We start from the raw sequence: 25307 nt of genomic DNA on the forward strand, positions 1-25307 counted from the left end.
GATTGAGTGTCACCCGGTGTGGTCTGCATCCCCATACTTCCCAATCAGTTGCACTAGGGGAGAGCTGGTAAGAGAGCCTTACCTGCTCTCCCCCTTTATCTGTAGCCCCCTGTTCATACATGCCCAGTAAAGGTTTCTGGAGGCAGCTGCTGTCTACCTTGCCTGTTGCAAGCAATCACATGTGGCTACGGTAGAATCTGCTGGAGAAGACTCCCATTCTTAGCAATAGCAATAACATTTACATTTCTATACCTCTTCATAGTGAACTCAACACTCTCTAAGCGGTTTACAAGCTGTGAACAATTGATCCCAACAAGCTGGGTCCTCATTTTACCAACCTACAAAAGGATGGAAGGTTGAGTCAACCTTGGAGCCCTCTGAGATCGAACTCACAACCTCAGGCTGCAAGTTTGATCCCAGGGCTCCAAGTCTCATTTAGCCTTCCACCCTTTTGTAGGTCGGTAAAATGAGTACCCTCATTCCCAGCTCATGCTTTCTTTATGGCACAGTTTACAGCAGATACAATGCTGCAACCTGAGAGCAAAAGTATTTTTTGCCAACCCTCCTTCATCCTCCTCCCAGTACCAATGCAATGTTAAAATGCACACACAGCCCTTCCAGCTTGACAGAAAGCAAGCAAGAAAATTGGGGTCAGGAGATGAGGAAAGGAGATTCATTGTCAAAGGGTTTATTGGCTGAAGTATGCCTGTAGATCCATTACAGGTATTACCTCTTGAAATGCACTTCTAAACTCGCATAAGCATCCCAAGCCACTGGGGAGGATTTTGCCATGCCTCGTTCCAATTGGTTCATAGTTGAGAGAGAAAACGCTTATTCTTTTAGTTTGTGATTGTCTCCGTTCCCACAGGGGAGCCATTCAATGGCCAGCTGGATGTGACAGAGAGTGTGAATTATGAGGAAGAGACTTTGCACAGGGAGACAGGGACTCACATGGGTCAGCCTGTGGGGAGCTTCCCGGTTCTCCAGCCTGGAAGATTTCCTTCCCATCCGCCAGACAACCAGGTGCCTGCTGGACAGCCACCTCGACGCAGCCGGGAATACAACTGGAAGCAGATTGGAACAACCGAATGCAGCGCCACGTGTGGGAAAGGTAGGCGGTTTTGCGGTGCATGTGCAGTTGACACATATATGTGACCCTGGGGAGTCCCAGTATGCCAAAAGCAAAAACATGTAGCAGGGGAGAAGAATTTAGTAACTGTGTTGTCGTAGTCTCCAACCGAGGGAAAAACAAACAGAACCAAAATCTGTCGGGAGCCAAGCCTATAAAGAGCAATAAAGCATGGGGTATCCATCCATTAAAAGCAAAAGAGAGCATTTATTCATGGAAAAAGAGGAAATGTCATTTGCAGTGGCAATGGAGAGAAGCATGTAATAAGCATTCCCGACGGCCATCTTTATGAGGGAAGGACCGTAGTTTGTCGGGATGCATTAGGGATGTAAATCTTGGTTAATTTCATTCTGGTAGGCATGAATGAAGAACTTAATTTGTTTGCTTTCTTCTGCAAGGAAGTACTCAAAAACTGCAAAGCTTTGGGGAACCATTCACAATTAAGGAGTTACTCTGGGCAAAAGAAACTTTTCAAAGTAGAGGCCAGAATTCTGTGCTACTTATGTAACTATCTTTGTTCCAAAACACACTGCAGAAATAATTCCTGTTTGAGACCGCTTTAACTGCCTTGGCTCAGTGCTAGGAAATTCCAGGAGCTGTAGTTTTGTGAGACGTTTAGCCTTTCTATTTGCTTTGTGCAGATAGAAAAGACGTTTTGTAGGAAGCCCCCCACAATGTGACAAATCTCATGGCAGTGGCATTGCGGAGTGTACCAAGGTGTCAAGATACTATTTTGTGTCATGAATGGAAAAAAAATGAGAATTTTTGTACATTTTTATGAACTAAGGTTGCAAAGAAAGCAAAAGAGAGGTTCAATGTAATTTACAGTGTGGATCTTTTAGGCCGGTCCTAATGCATAACGTATTCTTTCCTACCAAGACCTGCAAAATTATTTTGCAGTCTGCAGCTCCCAAAATCCTGCAGCCAGTCTGTTCAATGGCTATACTGACTTGGGGATTCTGGGAGATATGGTCTTTTCAAAAATGTTTTTTCAAGGTGATTTTTTTCTTTCATTTCTGCATTTTAATGAGAAAGCTTGTGGTGTTCTTCATGGTGTCCACCAACTCACAGCTGACATTCCAGAACATGATGTGGTTTAGTGGGAGCAACAGCATCAGCTGCATGAAAATATGGCCAATGTAGGGACCAAGCTCACACAATATCTGCCCAAACCTGAACCAAACATTTTCCTTCTGAGACTCTTTAGCTTAGACCTAGGTCATTCCGAACACAGTGATTTATAGAAACCTATTTTCAAAAACAGTTTTCTTCTCCTTACACTTGGGACGGGAAGAAAAAAAATCTCTGAGCTATTAATATTGGCCAAATTACCTTCCCTCTTTGCTTTGCATTTGTATTGGCAAAGAGTCCGATTCTTCAACCGAGGCATCACAACTAGGAAAACTCACCCCAGCTGGTAAGGGCAGTGCAAATGCCCCCACCCATCTCCTCTTGCCAAATGCAACATGCTCTAGCCATTTATAACCTCTGGAAACAATAAAGGTGGCCAAGAATTCTTCAAAGGATCCAGTGGGAGCCGGACATTTTAATAAAAAACCCACCTCCTTCCTCCCCGCTGCCAGGCTGCAGCTTTTAACCACAACCCCAAATGCCCGGCCCGCATTACAAATAGGAATGTAAGCAGCTACAAAAATGCAGCTTGGAAAGAAGCAGAACGATCGTCACTTCAATCGACACAAAAAGGGGCAAGTGCTTTGAGAAAGACAGCTAACTAAGAACTGCCAAACTCATCCAGCTGCCAAAAGTGACATGGGTTGTGGGGAGGAAACCCTACCAGGAGAATTAAAGATGCCCCTAAAAATCTGAGGATGATAATTTAGCTTTCATGACACTGAATTGCATTTGGGAGAAATACGGGATATAAGTACAATAAGTAAGTAAATAAATAGTCCGTGAAGTCGAAGTCTTTCATGGCTGGCATCCATAGATTTTTGAGGGGCTTTCAGGCTATGTGGCCATGTTCTAGAAGAGTTTATTCCTGACGTTTCACCAACATCTGTGGATGGCATCTTCAGAGAAATAAATAGTCTAGTAATGCCCAGGAGCTCTTTCTCTATTCCACCTCTGCCATCCCAAGCAAAATCCTGCCACTTCATTGGAAACTGAGGTCTACCCTATAAACCTCAAAAGATGGCACTGGGATGTTACTTGAAGCTTAACTCATATTGGTTACTCCCAACTAGAGTTGATTCATTGAATCAATTGCTGAATGGTGATTCAACATGTGGGTAATTCTCATTCATAAATAGGCTGATTTAAGGATGGAGAGGATATTTGGAAACAGTCAGAAAATGTTTGAAAAAGTATGTACCCCATTGAGAAGAATCCTGGACTGATGAAAATCTTCACCGTTCGAGACCTATTCTGTACAAAATGCCCACATAGAGGTTTTTGTGTGTGCAGAAAACAGCATTTTTTTTGGTGCAGGAAAACACATTTTATGCACAGAAAATAACATTTTTACATGGACATAGAATTTTCTGCCTAGAAAAAGCTGTTTCCTGTGCAGAAAAAGTTGTTTTCAGAGCAAATCAGCCATGTGCAGATTTGGTAAGGAACGCCCCACTTTTGCAGCGTTTTCTGTACAGGAAACAGCTTTTTTTTGCTGTGCCGAAAATAATCTTTCTGTGTAGAAATATCTTGCAACTAATATTTTGCAAAATGTTCTGAGAAAACTCTCTACAGAAGAAATCCCAATTTGAGAATGGGCTTTGAAACCTGTACGAGATTCAAAGTCCATCTTGCAAAAGTTGTAAATTTCACCTCTTAGCTCGAGTGCATTGGAAATAAATGGGCACCACCACACTTCAGATGCTTTCCTGCCTTGGGAGAACCGTGGGATTATTATCAAAATATACTTTAGAGTTGGTGCGATTCCAGCCATGTGTCATATTTTGATTGGGAAGATTATTCAACTTGATCCAAGTTCCAGCCCTGGAGAAATTGGCAAGGAAGAGAGCCCTCTCTGGTTTAAATTCAGAAAACGGATTTATTCCAGGGCTCACAGAGGGAAATTACAAAACTCCCCGCTGAGGTTTGCGAAAAGAGGATCAGTTCTCTGACATGATATAGCAATACAGCTGAGTCCTGAAGGCTGGGGAAAGTTTTCCACCACAGGGGAAGCACATCGTCTTTTGACCCTTGGACTCAGTTCAAAGGTGTGCCAAAATACAAATTGAGGAGGGAAAAGAGAGAGAAGGAAGCTTCATAACTCAGGCTGCATCCAAACTGCAGAAATACTCTAGCTTGGTACCACTTTAACTGAGACTTGTAGTGTAGTGTGGCACTAGAGTTCATTTGTCTTTAAAGCCAGTGTGGTCTAGTGGTTTGAGCATTGGACCTGGACTCTGGAGACCAGGATTCGAATCCCAGCTCAGCCATGTAAACCCACTGGTAACTTTGGGCAAGTCACACTCTCTCAGCCTCAGAGGATGGCAGTGGCAACCCCCTTCTCAAGAAACTTGCCAGGAAAAATCCATGATAAGTTCACCTTAAGTTGTCAATGACTTGGAGGCACACATCCACAACAATGGCATTCACAGAACTCTCCCCCAGCCCAACATTTCAGATGTTGTAAGTCTTCTATCTGCTTTCTCTGTGGTCCAGTTTTCAAACCCTTTCACAGCAAATGGGAAGAAGATTTTGTACGATTTTGACTTTGGTACTTAATGGTGTATCTGGATTCCGCCTTGCAGAAACAATCCAACGTGATGAGCCATTGGCACGGATTTTTACTGCCCCATCTTTCAATATGTGTTTAATGTTTCTACAGTGATTAAAAGTAATGTGTCTGCTGTTATGCACAGTGCGTCATAAAACATTTAGTTCGAGGAGTAACATTTTAGATGGCCCGCTGCTGTTTTTACTTATGTAGCTCCAGCGGGCATCATGTCCATTGATGGCTCTGTCACGGCCCATCAGTGATTAAATGTGTCTGCGGTTAAATGATTTTTCTATGATTTTGAGTTTTAAATATATGTAATTGTTTGTTTGTGATCACTCCAGGCTCACAGTATCCCATCTTCCACTGCGTAAACAGAAACACACATGAGGAGGTCTCTGAGAGCTACTGCGACACTGGTACCAAGCCCAGTCCAGAAGAAGAACCCTGCAATATCTTCCCTTGCCCAGCCTTGTAAGATAACAATGTCCAAAATATGTTGTTATTGTTTCATTGTTATTTATTCATTAATGTCCTGCTGTCACCTGTCGACTAAACTGCCATGGCTCCATCCTATGAAATCTTGGGATTTGTAATTTGGGGAGGTACGAGAAGAGTTTTCCATCTGAGAATGTTAAATTCCTGACCCTAAACTGCCAATCCTACGCTTCCATGCTTTGGAAGCAGGGCTGTTAAAGTGGAATCATAGCACTATAACCGGGAATGAAAATAGGCCCCAGGTTCTATTTATGCCATATGGACGGAAGGGGGGAAACTGGATGATAATCTCATGGTTTTCTTCTCCTTCCCACCCTGCATGGTCTCTCAGCTGGGATATTGGTGAGTGGTCAGAATGCAGTAAGTCCTGCGGCCTTGGAATGCAGCACCGCCAAGTCCTGTGCCGGCAGATCTACGCCAACCGCACCCTCACGGTCCAGCCCCACCGTTGCAACCACCTGGAGAAACCGGAGACAACAAGTACGTGCCAGCTGAAGATCTGCAGCGAATGGCAAATTCGGACAGAGTGGACATCGGTAAACAGGAATGAGTTGTAGCAACAATGGCGACAAAAATACCCAACAGGTTTAAGGGTTTTGGTTTCCCCCCCGGGGCAATGACTGTGGCTTCTCCGGAAGGTTACCACTGCACCAGCCCTGACTCTGTGGCATGGCATGTTGTCCATTGTTTGTGCTCCATGAAGAAAGGAGGTTCTTAAATTTGCAGAAGGATACATTCCTTTAGGGAAGCATCCATTCATTTACAGAAGGTCATCATCACCAAGGCAGGCCAGAATCCTATCAATAGTCCCAACTAAAGTAGACCTGTTGAACCAATGAGATTGATGTTCTCACCATTTCAATTGTCGTTTCAATGGGTCTATTCTTCCTGGGACTACTTATAGGAGAGATGGGACTCATGTGGGCCATCAAATGTTGTTGAACTGTGATTTTCAGCATTCACCACCATTGGTTAAATTGACTGGGTCTTCTGAGAGGTGCAGTCCAAGGACATCTGGAGAGTCACATGATTCTCACCCCTAACCAATAAGATTCAAGTCTCTTTGTCTAGAATGTCCTAGAAAAACACTGGATATCCTTTGAGCTGGAATCATCATATCATGGAATTGCCAGGTAGATGGTTAAAATGTGTGCCCCGTGCCACGTGGCGCAGCCGCCATGACTGCAAGTCACTCATTCTAAAGTCCGAACAAGTTACCCAGCCATGTGATGCATATGTGATCAGCTGCCTGACACTGGAACAGAGGGCCTTTCCAACTTTTCACCTCCCACGCACAGCAAAGAACAAGTGGTCATATTGTGCATGGTCAACCCAAATGTCTTCTTTTTTTCCTTCTCTTAGTGTTCAGTGCCATGTGGAGTAGGTCAGCGGACCCGAGATGTAAAGTGTGTCAGCAACCTTGGAGATATTGTCGACGATGAGGAGTGTAACATGAAGCTACGTCCAAATGACATTGAGAATTGTGACATGGGACCCTGTGCCAAGAGTTGGTTTCTTACTGAATGGAGTGACCGGGTAAGCTTTATTATTCTTACGTTCTAGTTCAAGGAGAATGATAATGCCTCAGTTTCGATCAACTGTCTCAAATTCTGAAGGTTCCAGGCGAAGTCCCTGGAATCTTAAGTTAAAACAAGAACTGGGAAAAGTGTGACCCTGGTGTGATATATGGACCCCAGGTTGGTTTTTTTATGGTCTTTGACTCCTCCAGACTCCTTGGAACAACAGCAATGAAAAGTCCTCCTTATCCTCATCCACCTCACTTCCTTTACAGTATTTATCTCCCATGATATAACTGAGGATCTCAGGAGAGCACACAATAACATCAGCTTAAATGGTTGTTTTAATTTGGAGCAATATAAATAATATAAAAATTCAAAGCATATTAAGCTATTTAACACTCCAAACAAGACAACTTAAACCATGTGGAGGGTTACGTATGGAAACAGATGGACATTTTTGTCCAGTATGAAATATCCACATTGCTTTCAAAGTAACAGAAACTGAGTTGTACTTGGGGTTCCATTGTGCATGAAAATACCCCGTCATGTGCATGTGAGTGAATGATATTGCCAACACATCCATGCATTGCACAGCGGAATGTATAACGCCATCTGTGGTGATCTCCACTATACAGCCCAGTGTAGGATCTTCGCCATTATCATCTGGATTGCATAGGGGGATCTCATGGGAGATGAAAGTTGAGATGATATTCAGAGTCTTCCAGCTCTAGTTTTCATGCTTCTTGCATCCTGCCTGCTAGTAATTGTGCTTTGCCAGAATCGCCTTGCTCCTCAAAGCTTGTTTGTCAAGGCAGAGGCTCAAAGGATCTAGTTGTAACAGCAGCCCATTTCTAATTTATAATCGCAAAGTATTTTTTACTGTTTATTTATTTTCTTTTACAGAGGGATGAATGTCTCTTTAGAAATTTATGGGAGTGATCTTTCACAGGGCTGGGAGAAAAAAGAATTATCCCCTAAGACATGAAGTATAAATAAACGCACCAAAGTATTCTGGATTAGATCCAATACTGGTGTAAATCCACCCACTTGAATATCCAGATTAGTTGCCGGTTCTTCTTTCTTTCTTTCTTTCTTTCTTTCTTTCTTTCTTTCTCCTTCCAAATGTGCTGTTTGTTCCCCCGCAGGTTTTCTTTTCTTAAATATGACTTCATTTTTGTTTTAGCACTAGAAAATGGCATTTTAGTTGTATGCCCCAAAAGATACGTTGTGAATTCTGAATAGTTCTTTTTTGGAAATACTATTGCATTTTGCAGCACTTAGTCCACCATTTTGTGTGTGTGTGTGTGTGTGTGTGTTTGCTTGTGGGGGAGGTAGGATCTGTGAGTAAACTCAACAAGATTTAATGTCTCGAAACAACAACAATGAGACAACAGAGAGCCTGCATTGAGGAGAAACAACCGAGAAGGGAACACTAAGCATATTGCTATTTCTTCATATTAACATTTTCCAAACATACACTACTGTGTTGGGTGCAATTTGCAAGCGGTTTATTGTTTATTTGGTGCTTGGATTTTAAGAGGGCTTACAAAAATAATTCCAGGGCCTTCATCAAGGAGAGGATAGAGATGTAATCCTTTACTGCTTCCTCTTGAAGTAAGCAATGAGTAACATTTGCAATTTTCTTTCCTCTGCGAAAAAGTCTTCCAAAACCACACCATTTTCAAAGCCCTTTCATTATTTGAGACTTACTGCAAAATCCGCATGCGATTGTTTTGAACAGGAAACAGCGTTTTCTGCAGAGGAAACTGCATCTTCCTTACATAAAATGATAATTCGGTGCAGAAATATTTCATATAGAGAGGAGGCAATTTGCAAAACATCCAAATGTGAATTTTGCACAGAATAAGTTTTGAACCCAGAAGATCCTTGTCAGTCCAGGATTCCTCTCATCAGGGTTTCTCAATACTTGGAAAATATGATTTTCAACAGTTTTTGAAACGTTTTTGAAAATTATTTCCAACCCCAAGAAGTAGCAAGGGGACCTTGGCTACTTTGGGGCCTTTAAATTATATGAGTCCCAAATGGGACACAGCCAACAAATACCAGGGTCTATAGGCTATATTTCAAAGGAAGGAACTGGCAAAATCACCTCTGAGTATTCCTTTCCTAAGAAAATCCCATGAAATTCATGGGGTAACTATAAGTTGATAGGAGAGTTAAAGGTGTGATTGTGTGCACACACTGGCTCACCTTGGGCCGATCTGTCTCAACCTGACCTACCTGACAAGGTTGTTGTGAGGGTGCAGAGGGGATGTGGGGAGCCATGTACCGATCTTAAGCTCTTGGGAAGAAATACGAGATATAAATGTAATGGATCATGGTATTCATGGAATCCTGAGCCAGCTTGGCGTAGTGGTTTGAAACTATGACTCTGGAGACCAGGGTTCGAATCCAAGCTCAGACACTGGAACCCACTGGGTGAACATGGGCAAGTTATGCTCTCTCAGCCTCAGCGGAAGGCAATGGCAAACCTCATCTGAACAAACCCTGCCAAGGAAACCCCATGATAGGTTTGTCTTAGGGTTGCCATAAGTAAAACATAACTTGAAGGCACACATCAACAACAAAGGCTGGAATCCTGCAGGTGTCTTACCCTTGAGTAAATTCACCTATGGAAGTGACTGCTCTTCCTTCCTTCCTTCCTTCCTTCCTTCCTTCCTTCCTTCCTTCTTGGCCCAGAATGGAACACCAGTGTTCAGCTCAAATTTGAAGAGCTGGAGTTGTGTATGTGGTGCCATTGTGTATGCATTTCACATTCATGTGCATTTGATTGAACATTCAGTTGCGCAGCATTGTGATTCACCAGCAAGGTGGCGTTGTGCAACCACACCAGAACTCCGTAACATAAAGTGAGGCATTCCTTGATGCAAGAGCTCAGTCTTAAAATGGATTTTCTAGAAACCTGTAGCTGACTTCATTGTGTAGCATTACTTCCAGGTGGCTCTGACCTGGAACTCAGGTGATGCAGTTCATCGGTTTTTGTTTTAAATGCAGCAGATTCTAGGTTTGATCTTTATCCTCTCCAGTTTTTGTTTAAAAAATCAGGTAGCATTGAGAATATCTATATGTTAATTTTAAAAGATGGAAACAGGAGCCCTAGAGCCAAAAAATATTCTGGTTTGAAGTCTGATGCTGCTGGCACTCTTTCCCATCCTTTGTAAGCTGTAAATCTATAGTGAAATCTCCCAGTGTAGGGCATGCCAGGCCTGTATCTTCTTATTTGGTATTTAATTTGAAACTCAATCTGTACTCGCTGCTTACATGTAGCTATTTAAAACAGAACACAGTTGAATTTCTGGAGAATGTCACCAAGGATTTCAGCTCTTGCATTTGTTTGAGCTGTGGGTTGGGAAGAGGGGAATTCTTTGGGTTTCCAAATGCACATGACTTTGGGATCAGAGTATTACTTGCAAAATGAAGCACCTAAAATCATGTATTTATATTGAGATGTTTTCTACTTTAGAAGGCAAAACAGGGTGTATGACAACACGATAAGGCATGATACTTATCAATTTGAGGTGCAATGTGTTTGGAAGCTATGTTACAGTGCTCAGCAAGAGAACCTCTCCTTAGGACTGCATCTGCACTGCAGAAATAATGCAGTTTGACACCACTTGATGGCCATGGCTCAATCTAGCAATAGTATGTACATTTCTATACTTCTTATCGGTGAACTAGCACTCCCTAAATAGTTTACAATGTGTACGCCAATTGCCCCCAATAAGCTGGGTACTCATTTTACTGACTTACAAAAGGATGGAAGGCTGAGTGGATCGTGGAGCCTTGCCTGGGATTGAATTTACAACCTTGTGGCTGCAGTACTGGCATTTAACCACTGCGCTACAGGGGCTCCTTCAATGCTATGGAATTCTGGGATTTGTAGAGTTTTTTGGAGATGTTTCACATTCTCCACTAGAGAGCTCTGGTGTTACGACAAACTACAGATCGCAGGAGTCCATAGGATGGATCCAGGACAGTTAAAGTGGTGTCAAATGGCATTATTTCTACACTGTAGATGCACCCTAGGACCACAGCTCCCACAATTCCTTGCCATTGGCTATGCTGGATAGATTTGATGGGAGCTGTAGACCCAAACGTAAGGAGGGCCAAAACTCCTCACCCCAGGTTTATGACCTCCCTCCATCGTGCCTGACTCCCCTCCACCACCTTAAGGGAAATAATCCTCAGCACAGTGCCATCCATTCATCTCCCAGGAATGTTCCATAATATTTTTTCTGCCGCACTTGCGTTGCCGCTAATGAAATTATACGCACGCACCCAGAGTTGCAAAATGCCAGATCTGGCACATGTCTCGGGCCATGTAACAAATGCTTTTTTGTGGCTTTCGCTTCATGTGAAATATAATATAAATGCTTGTAACTGTTTAAATTCAATTATGCACGCCGCTTTCGGCAGCCAGCACATGTGTTTTTTTCTCTTTGCTTTTAATAATTCTCCCACTCTAAAAATCAAATGCAGCTTTTAACCCCCTCTGACCCCCCCCCTCCTTCTTTAGAAGGGGCACAAGAAAGTGAGAGAAAAGGCAGGGAGAGCAAAGAGGTGTCACTCTCAAAATTATCAGATTCCAGCTCCCATCATCCTAACTTTGGCTAGGGCTGATGGGAGCTGCGGCCCAACAACCTCTGGAAGGTCACATCTCACCAACTCCTTAAATGGAAAGTATCAGTTGTGCCCAATATAACTGTTTCTGCTTTTGTGTGTGCCTTTTTCGTTGAAAGAACAGCCAGTTGCATGAAACCTTGTGAAGCATGGAGTGGGGAAAACCAATTTTTGAAAGCCGTCTTTTTCTCAGATCAGTTTAAGGACACTTTCTCTGACTGTGCACAGCCCGATCAATGTGGAAACTGGCCCAGTCCTTTCTTCCACATCCAACACGTCTTTGGCAAGCCTTGTTCTTTTTTCAGAAGGCTTACAAACCCATGCCCCCCGGTGGGTCTTGTACATATTTGTGGGTGATGGCGCACAGAGCTCATTCTGAGCCAGACTCATGTCGCCTCTCTTCAAGTTCCAAGGACGATGAAGCGTTATTAGGAAAGAGGCGCCAAAAAATCCCTAGGATGTTTCTGTTTCGCATCCCTACCCCAAGAAAAACACAACTGCTTTCCAGAATCTTCTCAGACATTTCTATTTGAGGCAGCCATCATTCCCAGCCCTGTAATGCACTAGAACAACATGAAGTCCATGGGGCTGTGAGGGATACAAAATGGTGTCCAGGTCCTTGCTTTCATTTACAGCACTAGGAAACTACCACTTCCTTTAAAGAATAAATAAACAAAAGAATTGGGACTATTTCCATTGCAAATGATGATTTCCACCTCTAGGGAACTGAGAGAAGCTTTCTCCTCTCCATAGACCATAGAGTTACACTGGAGAACCTTCAGATGTCTACAGAGACCATATCTCTAGGGATATGGAGGTCCTCCAATGCAACTTGATGGTCAAGCTCTAGCCTTAACCATCATGCACCAGTCACTTTCTCATTTGGTTGAAGATTCCACTGTTGTCGGTGGTGACTGGAAAGTTTCAAGCCAGGTTTTCAGACATCTGTCCATGGTGCTGACCTCTCTCTTTCAAAGAGATTCAGCAACTTGGGCAGCTTCTTCAAAGTTGTCCAAAAATCTGGAGTGGATTCATTGCCTCAATGGTAGGAGCCAATAACCATGACTGTGTAGTGTATAATGATTAGGGTTGGGGGTCAAGGGTTAAGGTTAAAATTAAAGGTACGCCTGAACCCAGTGGCAGTTCCAAGCTTCCTTTCCATACAAAGTAAGGTCAAGCTACTGATAATTTGAGAAGGTCACTTCTGCTTCTCCACACACATATGCAGCATCCCTCCACATTTGCGTATTTCACTTTTGTGAATTTGATTATTTCTAGATTTGATTAATATGTTCCATCTAGGAATTTCTAGGTCCTTCAACATGACTCTGTGGTCAACTTTCAAGGACCTAGAGATCCCTCAAGAGAATGGTCCTCAAGGCACTTGTAGGTCCTACACCACAATTCTCTGGTCAAAGTCTGGCAGATGTTGACCATGGAGTTTCTCTGGAGAACCTAGATATTCCTAGAGAGGTGTTTTCTCAGATTAAAAAAATAGTGGTTTTTTTTTTTTCATTTGTGGTTTTTCCCACTTGCATGGAGGTCCTGCAACCCTAACCCCAGCAAATGTGGAGGGCTCACTGTATACATTTGTCTGGGCTGCCTTTTGTCCGCAATAAAACATCAAACTGTAAATGGCAATTGGTAGAAACTTGGTGCTTTACATTAGAATTAACTGAGAGTGACATGAGTCTTCAGTACATTTGTTCTGATGCTGTGCAAGGATACATCCTGGACCTGTAACTCCTTGTGGAATAGCTTTGCCCAACTGCACTAAAGTAGTTGGCCGCAAGAATCATATGGGCTGGTTGGTCACTTTGACTCTTCCAAATATCCATTGCATATACAGTATGCAAAAGATGCCCTTCCAACTTTGGGCAGGATCTTAAGTGTTGTTTACAACTGTATTCAGATGATAATGCTGTTGGGTTCATACTTTTTCAGTCTAGTGCTGTGTGGATTCTGCAGCAAAGCAAGAAACTGGGGGGCAACAGCCTGGTCAGCAATATAAAGAATACTCACCAGTTTCTCGGCTCTTCATGAGACAAAGGGCTTGACATGTCAGGACACCCTGTCATGAAAGTGACAGCCGCTGCAAGATTCTTTACCCTCCTCTTCCTTCCCCCAGGAGGAAAGCAACAGACGCTTTTTCTCTATCAATGTCTCTGTTATTTACTCATGAAACCATAAAATGGTTGCTTTTCCCCCTTTCGTTAAGCACCTAAATCTTAAAAACACATACAAAACAACAGCAACTGAAATTTGCCCCAAAGTAATCGCATGTCTACCCAAATGTGAATACTCAAATGTGAATATTTTTGAATGCTCAAATGCTTGTGGATACTTGTGGATACTCAAATGCAAATATTTCTGAATACTCACATTCCAGTAGTAAAATGGAAATACTTGTGGATACTCTTATTCTAACAATCAAATGTAAATACTTAGGAATACTCAAATGTGAATATTCAAATGTAAATGCTTATGAATATTCAAAACCCAGGACTGAAATGGTAAATACCTGTGAATACTCAGATGTAAATACTACTCTGCTGAAATATGAATGCTCAAGTGGAAATACTTGTTAATACTGCAGTTCTAGGACTTAAAATGTAAATACCTATAAATATTTCTATTGCCAATACTCAAATGCAAACAATTGTGAGCAAATGCAAACATTCAAATGCAAAGGAGCATACATGTCTATTTTGTCTGGATAGAAAATGTACAAATAAATGCTCACCAACTTGCCTGGGGAGGAGAATTTTTTTTTCATCCTCATGGATTAAAAAACCAAGATAAATGAAGAATTGAATTGTTAGTCATGGTTCAAGAAGGTTAATTTTCTGTCTCCTTTTCTTGGCTGCAGAGTGAGGACTTCCCTGATTTGCATTTGCTTTCCCTTTTGTACCACACAATCCTGCCTTCCTCCAATGCAGAAACAGGACTAATGGATATCTCTGTCTCTTGCCATAACAGTGCTCAGCAGAATGTGGCGCGGGCGTCCGGACGCGTTCTGTCATCTGCATGACCAACCACATCAGCAGCTTACCCCTCGAGGGCTGTGGACACAACAGACCACCGGAAACAACCCCGTGTGACAACGGTCCCTGTTTGGGGAAAGTGGAATGGTTTGCTGCAAGCTGGAGCCAGGTACATTTTGTCTTGAGAATGTTTGGGGACGAGCTGGGGAGAAATTAACTTCTGAGAAGGACCTTTGGTTTTAACAAGAGCGAAAATTATGTTGTTAACTGTCACTGAATTGGCCTCGCCTCATGAATGAGATGTCTCCAAGATCCCTTGTCCTCAACTTTTCTACTCAGGTCCTGCAGACTCAGGGCCATGGACTTCTTGATGGAGTCTATCCATCTGGTTCTGTGGTCTTCGTCTCTTCCTACTGCACTCCATCTTTCTTAACATTATTGTGTTTCCAAGTGAGTCATATCATCTCACGATACGTCTGAAGTACATCACCATCTTGGCTTCCAGGGGGAATTTAGTCTTGATATGTCCAAAGACCCATTTGTTTGTCTTCTTAGCCATCCACTGTATCCTCAGCACTCTCCTCCAGCACCACATCTCCAATGAGTTGATTTTCTTCCTATCCACTTTCTCTCACATCCATACATGGTGATGAGAAACATAGTGGCGTGGACAATTACGTACATTAGGATAAAATCCTATGAATATTTTCCACTGATCTGCTGGTAAGACCTGGTGGACAATAAGATACACTTCCCTGAAAGCTGGTGGACTCTTATTTAGTTTTTAGATGAGGTTGGATGGTTGTTGGTCAAAAATATGTTATCAGCACTAGCCGTTGGGGTACCTTCTGACTTTATGATTCTTTGATTTCTGTTGTAATCCATGGGATATCAGAATAGATAAACATAGAATTCTGCTGCCCACCTCTGCCACTGAAATCAAGGGGACTTAACATGTCCATTGACTGAATGGGGAGCAAGTCCTTTTGTATGTGGCTGCACCCACACTGTAGAAATAATCCAGGTTGGCACCACTTTAAATGCCATTGGAATTTTGGAAATTGTAGTTTAATGGGACATTTAGTCTTCTCTGTTAGAGAGCTCTGGAGCCACAATAAACTACAGTTCCCAGAATTCTATTGAGCATGGAGCCATGGCAGTTAAAGCGACATCAGTCTGGACTATTTCTGCAGTGCAGATGCAGCCAAAACCCGCATTTGGCTTTATTTCTTCCCACTGAAAGAATTACCTAACGCAAGGTCTCTGGTACAGTTTAAAATAAAATTAACAAGAAAGGATTCAAAATGCGAGGCAATAAAATGTACAGCAACAAAACTAGCTTAAACATTCTAAACACATTAAATATCGCATAATTGAAAAAGGCGACGTCAAAGCAATCTGAAATCGTATATCAAAACCATACTTTCAGGCAATCATACTTTCAAAACCACATGGAGGGAATGGAGGAGCTTTCCGTGGGATCTGGTTTTGCCCCAGCACTGGGTTTTCTCAGGGTCCAGGCTTTAAGGAATGAAAAATCCCACATTTTCCTAATCCTAGCCACGGATGTGGATGATCATGCCAAGTAACTGACTGGTCTGACAAAAGGAATGATAAAACTTTTAGGATCTTAAAGTCTTCAGGAATAAAAGGGGGATTTTTCTAACTTCCCCATGCCCTTCTCTCAACACATGTTGTCAAGAAAGAGGTCTAAATTAGATTATTGATGAACTATGTAAGCAAAAACTACTCCAGGCAATAAAACTGTCAAGGAAAAATTCCACAGACAGCCAAGGTATGAAATCATAACGAAATGCAGCACTTTCTCTCGTCCATCGTCACCAAAATGATAACTTTTAAGAGAATGGAGGAAAGACGCTCCAAATGGAAACCTTTTTCCTCCAGATATTTAAAATTAACGTGGTAAGGTTTGGTCTCATATTGATTAACATTAACATTAACATTGTAGAATGTACAGCTTTTTCCAAAAATAGATAAATACATCAAATAAAAATAAAGTCCTTAAAAATGTTATTTATTACTTAGCAAGCTTTCGGAATTAGTGAGTCTGGGAGACTCTGGCTGGTCTCGGCTGAACACCCAAATCTCATTCTCCTTGCATAAACATCCATCCATATATATATATATATATATTGCAAGGCTGAGCTGTAAAGGGTGGGCCACTTCCATGGTTTTTGTTTTGCTAACTGGCTGCCTAAGAGTTAAACTCCTCCAGGGCTAGCCATTTACAATGCTGTTAACAGGAATTATGTCTTGAACTTCTGGGTCCCCACACAGAGTTTATCCATAAATCTACCATATTGCTTCAGGCTTCTCATATATTTCTCCAAAGCAATAAATTCTTCAGGAATATGCACCCACAGACATTTTAAAACCCATAATGCTTTAATTCTCCACTGTTAGTTACAATATATGTGTGTATGCACACAACGCACGGGCAAAGCTTGTAGGATTGATTCATGGGGGATATGGCGGCGGTTCCATTCAGGCAATTGGGTTCATACAGATCATCAGGGGCTCCTTTCAGTTCGCATCATTATGAAACTGTGACCATTTCCATCCACACAGATGAAATTTCCATCCATTTCATGCTTTTGTTGTTGTCAATTGCCTTCCAGTCGATCCCGACTCATGGCGAACCTATGAATGAGACATTTCCAAGGCTACCTATCCTCCATTGGTTTGCTTGGGTCCTGTAAATTCATACTCAACACTTCCCTAATATCCATCTAGTTTGAGGTCTTCCTCTCTTTCTACTTCCCTCCACCTTTCCTATCACTGCCATATCAAAAGTTAGTCCAAAAAATGAGGGCTGGGAACCTAAATCAGGATTGTCATGTGCCTTCAAGTCATTTCTGATGCACAGTAATCCTGTTGTTGTTGTTGTTAACTGCCTTGCATCCAACCTCAACTCATGGCAACCATATGAATGAGGACCCAAGACCTCCTATTCTCAACCTCTCTGTTCAGATCCTGCAAGTCCAGGCCCATGGCCTCCCAGATTGAACCTATCCATCTGGCCTGCAGAAAACATGCAGCGGAAGCCGTGTTGACCATTTAACAAACACAAACAAAAATCCATCAGTGATACCTTTATTGGCCAACCAAAATGCACAATATACTTGGCCAATAAAGGTATCACTGATGGACATCTGGCATGCAGTTTTGCTCTCTTTCTGCTGCCTCTTCTTCCCTTGCCTTATTGTCTTTTGTAATGGTTCATGCCTTTTCATGATGTAGCCAAAGTATGACAGCCTCAATTTAGTCATCCTGGCTTCCAGGGAGATTTCCAGCTTGATCTGCTCTAGGACCCATTGGCTTGTCCTTTTAGTTGTCCATGGGATCCTCAGGACTCTTCTCCAGCACTACATCTCCAATGGGTTGGTTTTCTTCCTATCCTCTTCCCTCACTGTCCAGCTCTCACATCCATCCATGGCGGTGCTTTGCCAATGCAAGAAGGAAAACTTACAAAGATTTCGTACTTATCCTAGGTAAAGTGTGTGTAAATGCCCCTGTGACTCTGGAGAAAAGGAAAGAATAACTCATGTTCTTCTGCATTGCCCCTTTTATACTGGAATTCATGGAATTCAGGGAACTCTTATTGAACCATATATAAAGGCATTCCCTGGTCGTTCAGAGGCTTTTTATACTCTCTTGTTGATGTCAGGCCAGCATACAAGGATGTTAACCAAGACAGCAAAATCTATGAAAATAAGGTTTTTGTAAATGATTATAGAATCATAAAATCATAGAATCATAGAATCGTAGAGTTGGAAGAGACCACAAGGGCCATCCAGCCCAACCCCCTTCTGCCATGCAGGAAATCCAAATCAAAGCATCCCTGACAGATGGCCATCCAGCCTCTGTTTAAAGACCTCCAAGGAAGGAGACTCTATCACCTTCCAAGGAAGTGCATTCCACTGTCGAACAGCCCTTACTCTCAGGAAGTTCCTCCTAATGTTCAGGTGGAATCTCTTTTCCTGTAGCTTGCATCCATTGTTCCGGGTCCTGTTCTCTGGAGCAGCAGAAAACAAGCTTGCTCCCTTCTCAATATGACATCCTTTCAAATATTTAAACAGGGCTATCATATCACCTCTTAACCTTCTTTTCTCCAGGCTAAACATCCCCAGCTCCCTAAGTCGTTCCTCATAGGGCATGGTCTCCAGACCCTTCACCATTTTTGTCGCCCTCCTTTGGACACGCTCCAGTTTCTCAATGTCCTTTCTGAATTGTGGCGCCCAGAACTGGACACAATATTCTAGGTGGGGCCTGACCAAAGCAGAATACAGTGGCACTATTACTTCTCTTGATCTAGACACTATACTTCTATTGATGCAGCCTAAAATAGCATTGGCCTTTTTAGCTGCCGCATCACACTGTTCACTCATGTTCAACTTGTGGTCTACTTGGACTCCTAGATCCCTTTTATTACTTGCGTTTGCAATTACATTTGATGTTTATATTTTATATTCTGTATGACTTACACTTACATTTATATGTCATATGTTATTGACATCCTCAGGTGTATGTATCTTACTCATGTTCATAGTATGTATGTATTTTATGTATTCATATGGATTTTGGAATATGGTCGTTTTAATGTGGTCACTGACCGCAATAAAAAGATTGATACATGAGGATGGGGAAACACAACAACTTTTACGATTCTAACCTATAATGTTCATTTGCCAGTTGGATATCTTGACATTTTACGATCTTGTCTAATTCTTTCATAGCTGCCCTTTCTTTTGAGTTCTTTCCATAAGAATGTGGAATGTATTGCGTATTCTTTACATGAAGAATGGAAATAATATTTGTCATTGTTCATTCCCAGGTTGGGAACAAAATGGTTTCTTCAACAGTCAGGAAACCTGCTTAATTTTCTCCTCGTATCTGAGAGTCCTAAAGCATTGCGGCATAAAAATAAAAATAAATAAAATAATAAAAGTTTTATTTATATACCGCAACCTTCCATAGATCAGGGCGGTTTACAACAGTGAAAAATACATAAATCAACAAATCGCGCGCAAACAGTGCATCAAAGAAACAATAAAAACAATAAAAAGGATAAAACCCCAATTAGCCCTTCCTCATGGCCACGGAAGAGGAGGGAGGCCCTAAAAAGATGTTCATGGGGGGAATGCTTGATGAAATAAGAAGGTCTTTAAATCCTTCTTAAATTGGGCCAGGGAGGTAGTCGAGCGGAGCTCAGCGGGCAGCGTATTCCAGAGGGCCGGGGCGGCGATGGAAAACGTCCGCTTAGTAACGGAAGAAAGCCTAGCCCCTGGCACCTTCAGGAGTTGCTGCCCAGATGTTCTGAGGGTGCGGGACGGAATATATGGGGAGAGGCGGTCCTTCAGGTATCCTGGACCCAAGCCATTTAGGGCTTTATAGGTAATTACCAACGCCTTATATTGAGCTCGGAAGCGAATAGGCAGCCAGTGAAGATCTTTTAAAATCGGTGTTATATGGCTGGTCCTGGGAGCACCAGTGACCAGCCGGGCTGCCATATTCTGCACCAATTGTAGCTTCCGAGTTTGGTATAAGGGTTGCCCCATGTAGAGTACATTGCAAAAATCCAATCTTGAGGTTACCAGAGCATGTACGATCGTTTCAAGGTCCCTCTGGGCCAGGTATGGGTGCAGCTGGCGAATCAGCCGAAGCTGATAACATGTGCTCCTGACCGTCGCACTCACCTGAGCAGTCAGGTGAAGCGACGAATCCAGAAGCACCCCCAGACTGCGCACGGAGTCCTTCACAGGGAGCGTGACCCCGTTCAGGACAGGTGGAACCACCACCATTCCTGGACCAGGGGAACCTATCACTAGTACCTCCGTTTTCTCTGGATTCAGCTTGAGTCGGTTTTCCCTCATCCAGCCCATTACTGACTCCAGACAGGCCACAAGAGGAGAGACACCATCCCCAGTCACTGCATCAGTCGGAGACATAGAGAAAATAATTTGGGTGTCATCAGCGTACTGATAACCCCGCGCCCCATGTCTCCGGATGACCTCTCCCAGCGGTTTCATGTAAATGTTAAATAGCATGGGAGACAGAATGGCCCCTTGAGGGACCCCGGTTTTAAGGGGCCTCTCGTCGGAGCATACGTCTCCCAGCTGCACCATCTGGGACCTCCCAGAGAGGTAGGACCGGAACCACTGGAGCGCAGTGCCCCCGATTCCCACCTCCGCTAGGCGCCCCAGAAGGATACCATGGTCTATGGTATCGAAAGCCGCTGAGATGTCCAAGAGCACCAGCAGGGACACGCTTCCCCTGTCGATACCCAGACGGAGATCATCGACCAAGGCGACCATGGCCGTCTCAACCCCGTAACCCGCCCGGAAGCCAGTTTGAAATGGGTCTAGATAATCCGTTTCATCCAAGACCGTCTGAAGTTGGATTGCAACCGCCCTCTCGATCACCTTCCCCAAAAATGGCAGCAGCGAAACTGGCCGATAATTATTATATACCAGGGGGTCGAGGGAGGGCTTTTTCAGAATAGGTTTTACAATGGCCAATTTGAGTTCTGATGGAAATTGGCCCTCCCTCAAAGATGTATTAATAATCCGGCGTAACAACGAAGTTACCGCCGGTCCCCCCTGGGCCGCTAGCCACGAGGGACAGGGATCGAGAGAAAAAGCAAACAAATGTTCCTTTAAAGGCGAATAGTTTGGGAAGGATCATGCCTTCTGCGTCTGAGAGTTCTTTGTGAAAAATACAATGCTAAAGCTTTCATTATTTCAGACGCTGGTCAATGTTTGTGTATTTTTGGATGTCCTAGGTAAAGCGTGTGTTGATTTTGCTGGCAGTGTACTTTTCACTGGTACGGAGGATAAGTATCTATCCAGGATATTACAAAAAATCTACCTAAAGTATAAACAGTGTCCTCCCCTCTTTAAAGAAAATATAACAGTTGTGCTTATGCTCCCAAAAAAAGCCCTTTGGAAATCGTACCCTTTCGAGGGACACAGAAACCAATATATTGTTGGATTTGTCTTCTCAAGACCTTTCTCAAAAAGTGCCAGGAACAGTATTATATGTGTGTGTTTAACCTTTACAGAGAGAGTTAAGGGCTCCGTGAGCCAAAATTTACATTTCAAAACTGGAGCCAACACCCTTCGCTTAGGAGCGTGTTGCAAATATATACACACACACACATACACACACAACACCCCGGTGGATTTCTAACCCTTCCCAAATATCACACGGTTTGAGGATACACACACACGGGAAGCAAGCAATGCTGGATTCTTACCATGCACTTTGGAGGCTTAACCAAACTGCTAACCCCAGCAGGGTCAGTTTCACTTGTGGGAAACAAAAGTCCTTTTCACGTTTGGAGCAATGCTTTTATCACAGAGAACTTACCATGGTTTGAGGTTTTATTTTACTTTAATTTTATCTGTTCAAAACAAGCAAAGCTGGATTCTTACCTCAAACTCTGGAGGCTCAACAAAACTGCTGACCCCAACAAGGTCATTTTCACTTGGAGAGGCAAAGGTCCATCTTTGCCTTTGGAGCAATGCTTTTATCTACTGGTGTCTTACCATGGAGAACAGCAGACTTGGGGTTTATCCAGGATTGGATTTAATGCTAAGCATACTCCATGTGTCTCAGAAAGTAGACCAAGGTCCAAAACACACTGTAAAGGTTTTTGTAGAATTAGGTCCCAAACACACTGCAGAAATAATCCAGTCTGAGACCGCTTTAACTGTGTAAGGGAATCCTGGGAAATGTAGTTTATTGTGGCATCAGAGCTCTCTGACAGAGAACACCAAATGTCTCACTAACTACAGTTCCCAGAATAATTCCCTACCATTGCAGTTAAAGTGGTCTCAAACTGGATTATTTCTGCAATGTGTTTGGGACCCAAGTCTACAAAAACCTTTGCTACAATATCTTTCATTCAGTTGGTCTCAAAGCCGCTACAAGATCTTTTTGCATACTGATATTGGAGACTAACATGGCTCTTTCTTTAAATGCTACCTCCATGTGATTGAAGCCAAGTAAATTTTGGCTGGACTCCTGTTAGAGAATTACGATAGCATAAGTCCAACTTTACACTGGCATACCACTGGCTGACCTTGCACAAGTCACAGGCTCTCAGCCTCAGGGAAAATCCATGGCAAACCTTCCCCTGTGGGATGAAATAGTATCAGTGTGGTGCAATGGTTTGAGTGTTGGACTAGGACACAGAGAGACCAGGGTTCAAATCTCCTCTCAGCCATGGAAATTTAAGGCTGCATTCTCACTTACAAATAAATCACTTTGCAATCCGAATCAGTGGATTGGATCGGCAGCGGAGCATGGTGCACACCACATTTGCTCCGATTGCATTTTCTTGCTGCAAAATAAAATAAAATAACTCACTTGTGGTTCACACTGACAAATGAATCGATTCAAAATGGACCCGCTCCAGCCAGCCAAAGGGCAAATTTAAATCAATTCCGATCCACATCTGGTTCACACTTGTTCAGAATCGATTTATCCAAAAAGATGCGGAAAAAATCAGCATCAAAAAGATGCAGGTTAAATAGGTCTAGCGCATGGCCCCCCCTCTGAACCACTTCAGCAATTCAGTTCAAGTGCGAACCAGGGTCATTTAAACCAGTTCAAACCAATTTGTGATCCGGTTTAAAAGGTAGCGGGAATGAGGCCCAAGTGACACTTTCACACTTTGTCTCTCCAAACACAGACACACAAACACACGCGTGTCAAGTGGCTCTTTTCGAAAGCTCTGTAGACTAATTCCTTCCACGTCTTGTCACAGTCTCCCTCTGCTTTCTGTCTCCTGATAACAGTGTTCAATTGAGTGCGGCAGTGGAACCCAGCAGAGGGAAGTGTTGTGCATCAGAAAGACAGAGAACAGCTTTGAGCTGCTGAATCCCCACGAATGTGCATTTTTGGAAAGGCCTCCCAGCCAGCAGACCTGCTACCTCAAGCCTTGCGGTGCCAAATGGTTTAGCACTGAATGGAGCACTGTAAGTACTTCCCCATTTTGCTTCCTCTTGCAGGATTGTGGCCAGTTGGACTCCCTGGCCATCGGATGAATCCTGTGCTAAATATGGTTACATCATGCTGATGGAAATTCTGGATTTTTCCATCTGCAAAGATCAAAAAAGTTGATTTCATACCTTCTGTCTGTCTAGATTTGTCAGGGACAGTTCCGATCCATCTTCTGCCATTCTACTTTTTCAGCTGCATTTAAAATGTCCCAGTTTCTCTCTCCACCTCCCACCTTCCCGCTTTGTCCTAGCGATAGAACAAATATCCAAAAACATTTGAAAAATGATCAAAGAACATGGTTTTTCAGTGTTCAGAATTTTTTTAATAATATTTTTATTCAGCAGGTATACACAACATTAAAACATCTGTGTTATAGATATGATAAGAAGGATCCTGGACTGACAAGACTCTTCACAGTTCAGGACTTGTTCTGCACAAAATTCACAAGTGGTTGTTTTGTGCAGAAGGCGGCATTTTCTTCTGCATAGAAATAATAATTCCTGCACAGAAAAAGGCTGTTTTCTGTTCAGGAAGTGTTTTCTGTACAAAAATAAGGAAGGCAAATAGCCTTCTAAAACAGCATGATTTTCAAAGGCTTTCTTGCAGTGGAGAGAAAATTGGTAACACTGAATGAAGAATTACATCCCTGGAAGAATGGAATGGAAGAATGACTTCCATTGATGCAAAGTGAGTTCAAAGTGCAAAAGTAATCATTCAATTGAGTCAGCAAGAGGGAAAGCAAAGGAAGCAATGGTCTCCTGCACTTCCCAGTGAGATCTGCAAAAGCAAACTGTGGCAGCCTCTCCTAGTTTCTCTGTTCTTCCTCCTTAATAATGTTTGCCGTCCTTATCACAGTCTGATGTTGCTTTGGACACACATGTCCCAGTTTTGATCTGTGAACTCTTGAAGGGCATGATCTTTGCAATTGCACCAGTGAATGTCACTAGCTGGATTCCAGACAATGTTTTTTGCATGGAATCCATGTATTTTGTGCAAAAAAGAGACCCTCCCAGAAAGACAGTTTTGCACGATGTGGTGTTTCTCTGCACTGTTTTGCATCTCCATTTTTTGCATGGTATTTTTAGTACAAAACCCACCATTCCCCCCCCCTCAATCCCCCCATTTCTAGAAACACACTGGGATTTTGTGCAAAATTGTGTAAAAGTGGGGAGAGAAGCATTTTTCTTGGACTGATCCACGGACGCATAATCCAGTTAAAAGAGACAGGAGAGTTCTCCCTGGGACTCTGGGAATTTAATTTTGAAACTAAAGTGCCTCTGAGATTTTATGAGATGGGCAACCTGGTTGAGTCCTCAATGAGAAGCTATGAAAAATGGTATGTGGGCCTGAAGGCACATCTGGGGGAAATAACCTTGTTCAGAAAACAAGGGAGGAAATCATAAAAGTGGACGTCAGATTTACTTCTTGCTGTCACTTAACGTCGGTCCAAAAGTTACTCTGCAAAAGGATCTCATTTAAGATCTGGTAAATAAAAGTTGGCATTCATATCCCATTCCCTTCAAAACTCCAGGTAAATGTTCCTGAATCCTCATGGCTTTTCTGCCTCAGTGACAACATTGTGTTTTTCTGGCTTTAGCAGCTAAAGGAGTTTAGGTGGTTGTTTCTTTCCTTCTTCCTCTTGGGAAATTAAATAGGAAGGCAATGGACTGGAAGCATCCGGGGGACCCCATGGGAAAAAAAAACCCATATACTAGATCTGTACTATCCAGGCATAGTGGTTTGATACCACTTTAACTGCTGCCGCAAAGAAGCAACTCCTTTTGAGAAGGACCCCAACACAAATAGAGGCATTTGAAAGAAAGCAG

General features: G+C 42.8%; 1 protein-coding gene across 1 annotated transcript in view; it reads left to right on the forward strand.

The window, feature by feature from the left end:
• Positions 1 to 25307, forward strand: part of THSD4 (thrombospondin type 1 domain containing 4) — a 276631-nt gene that overhangs the window by 241578 nt on the left and 9746 nt on the right. The window contains exons 10-15 of the mRNA XM_089538427.1: positions 869 to 1111; positions 5156 to 5285; positions 5641 to 5845; positions 6672 to 6845; positions 14450 to 14623; positions 23277 to 23456. Coding sequence (XP_089394553.1) covers positions 869 to 1111; positions 5156 to 5285; positions 5641 to 5845; positions 6672 to 6845; positions 14450 to 14623; positions 23277 to 23456 — 1106 coding nt within the window. The remainder of the gene's footprint in view (positions 1 to 868; positions 1112 to 5155; positions 5286 to 5640; positions 5846 to 6671; positions 6846 to 14449; positions 14624 to 23276; positions 23457 to 25307) is intronic.

Source organism: Sceloporus occidentalis, unplaced genomic scaffold, assembly GCF_023333645.1.
Source record: "Sceloporus occidentalis isolate IW3139 unplaced genomic scaffold, rSceOcc1.0.p SCAF_9, whole genome shotgun sequence".
NCBI lineage: Eukaryota > Metazoa > Chordata > Lepidosauria > Squamata > Phrynosomatidae > Sceloporus > Sceloporus occidentalis.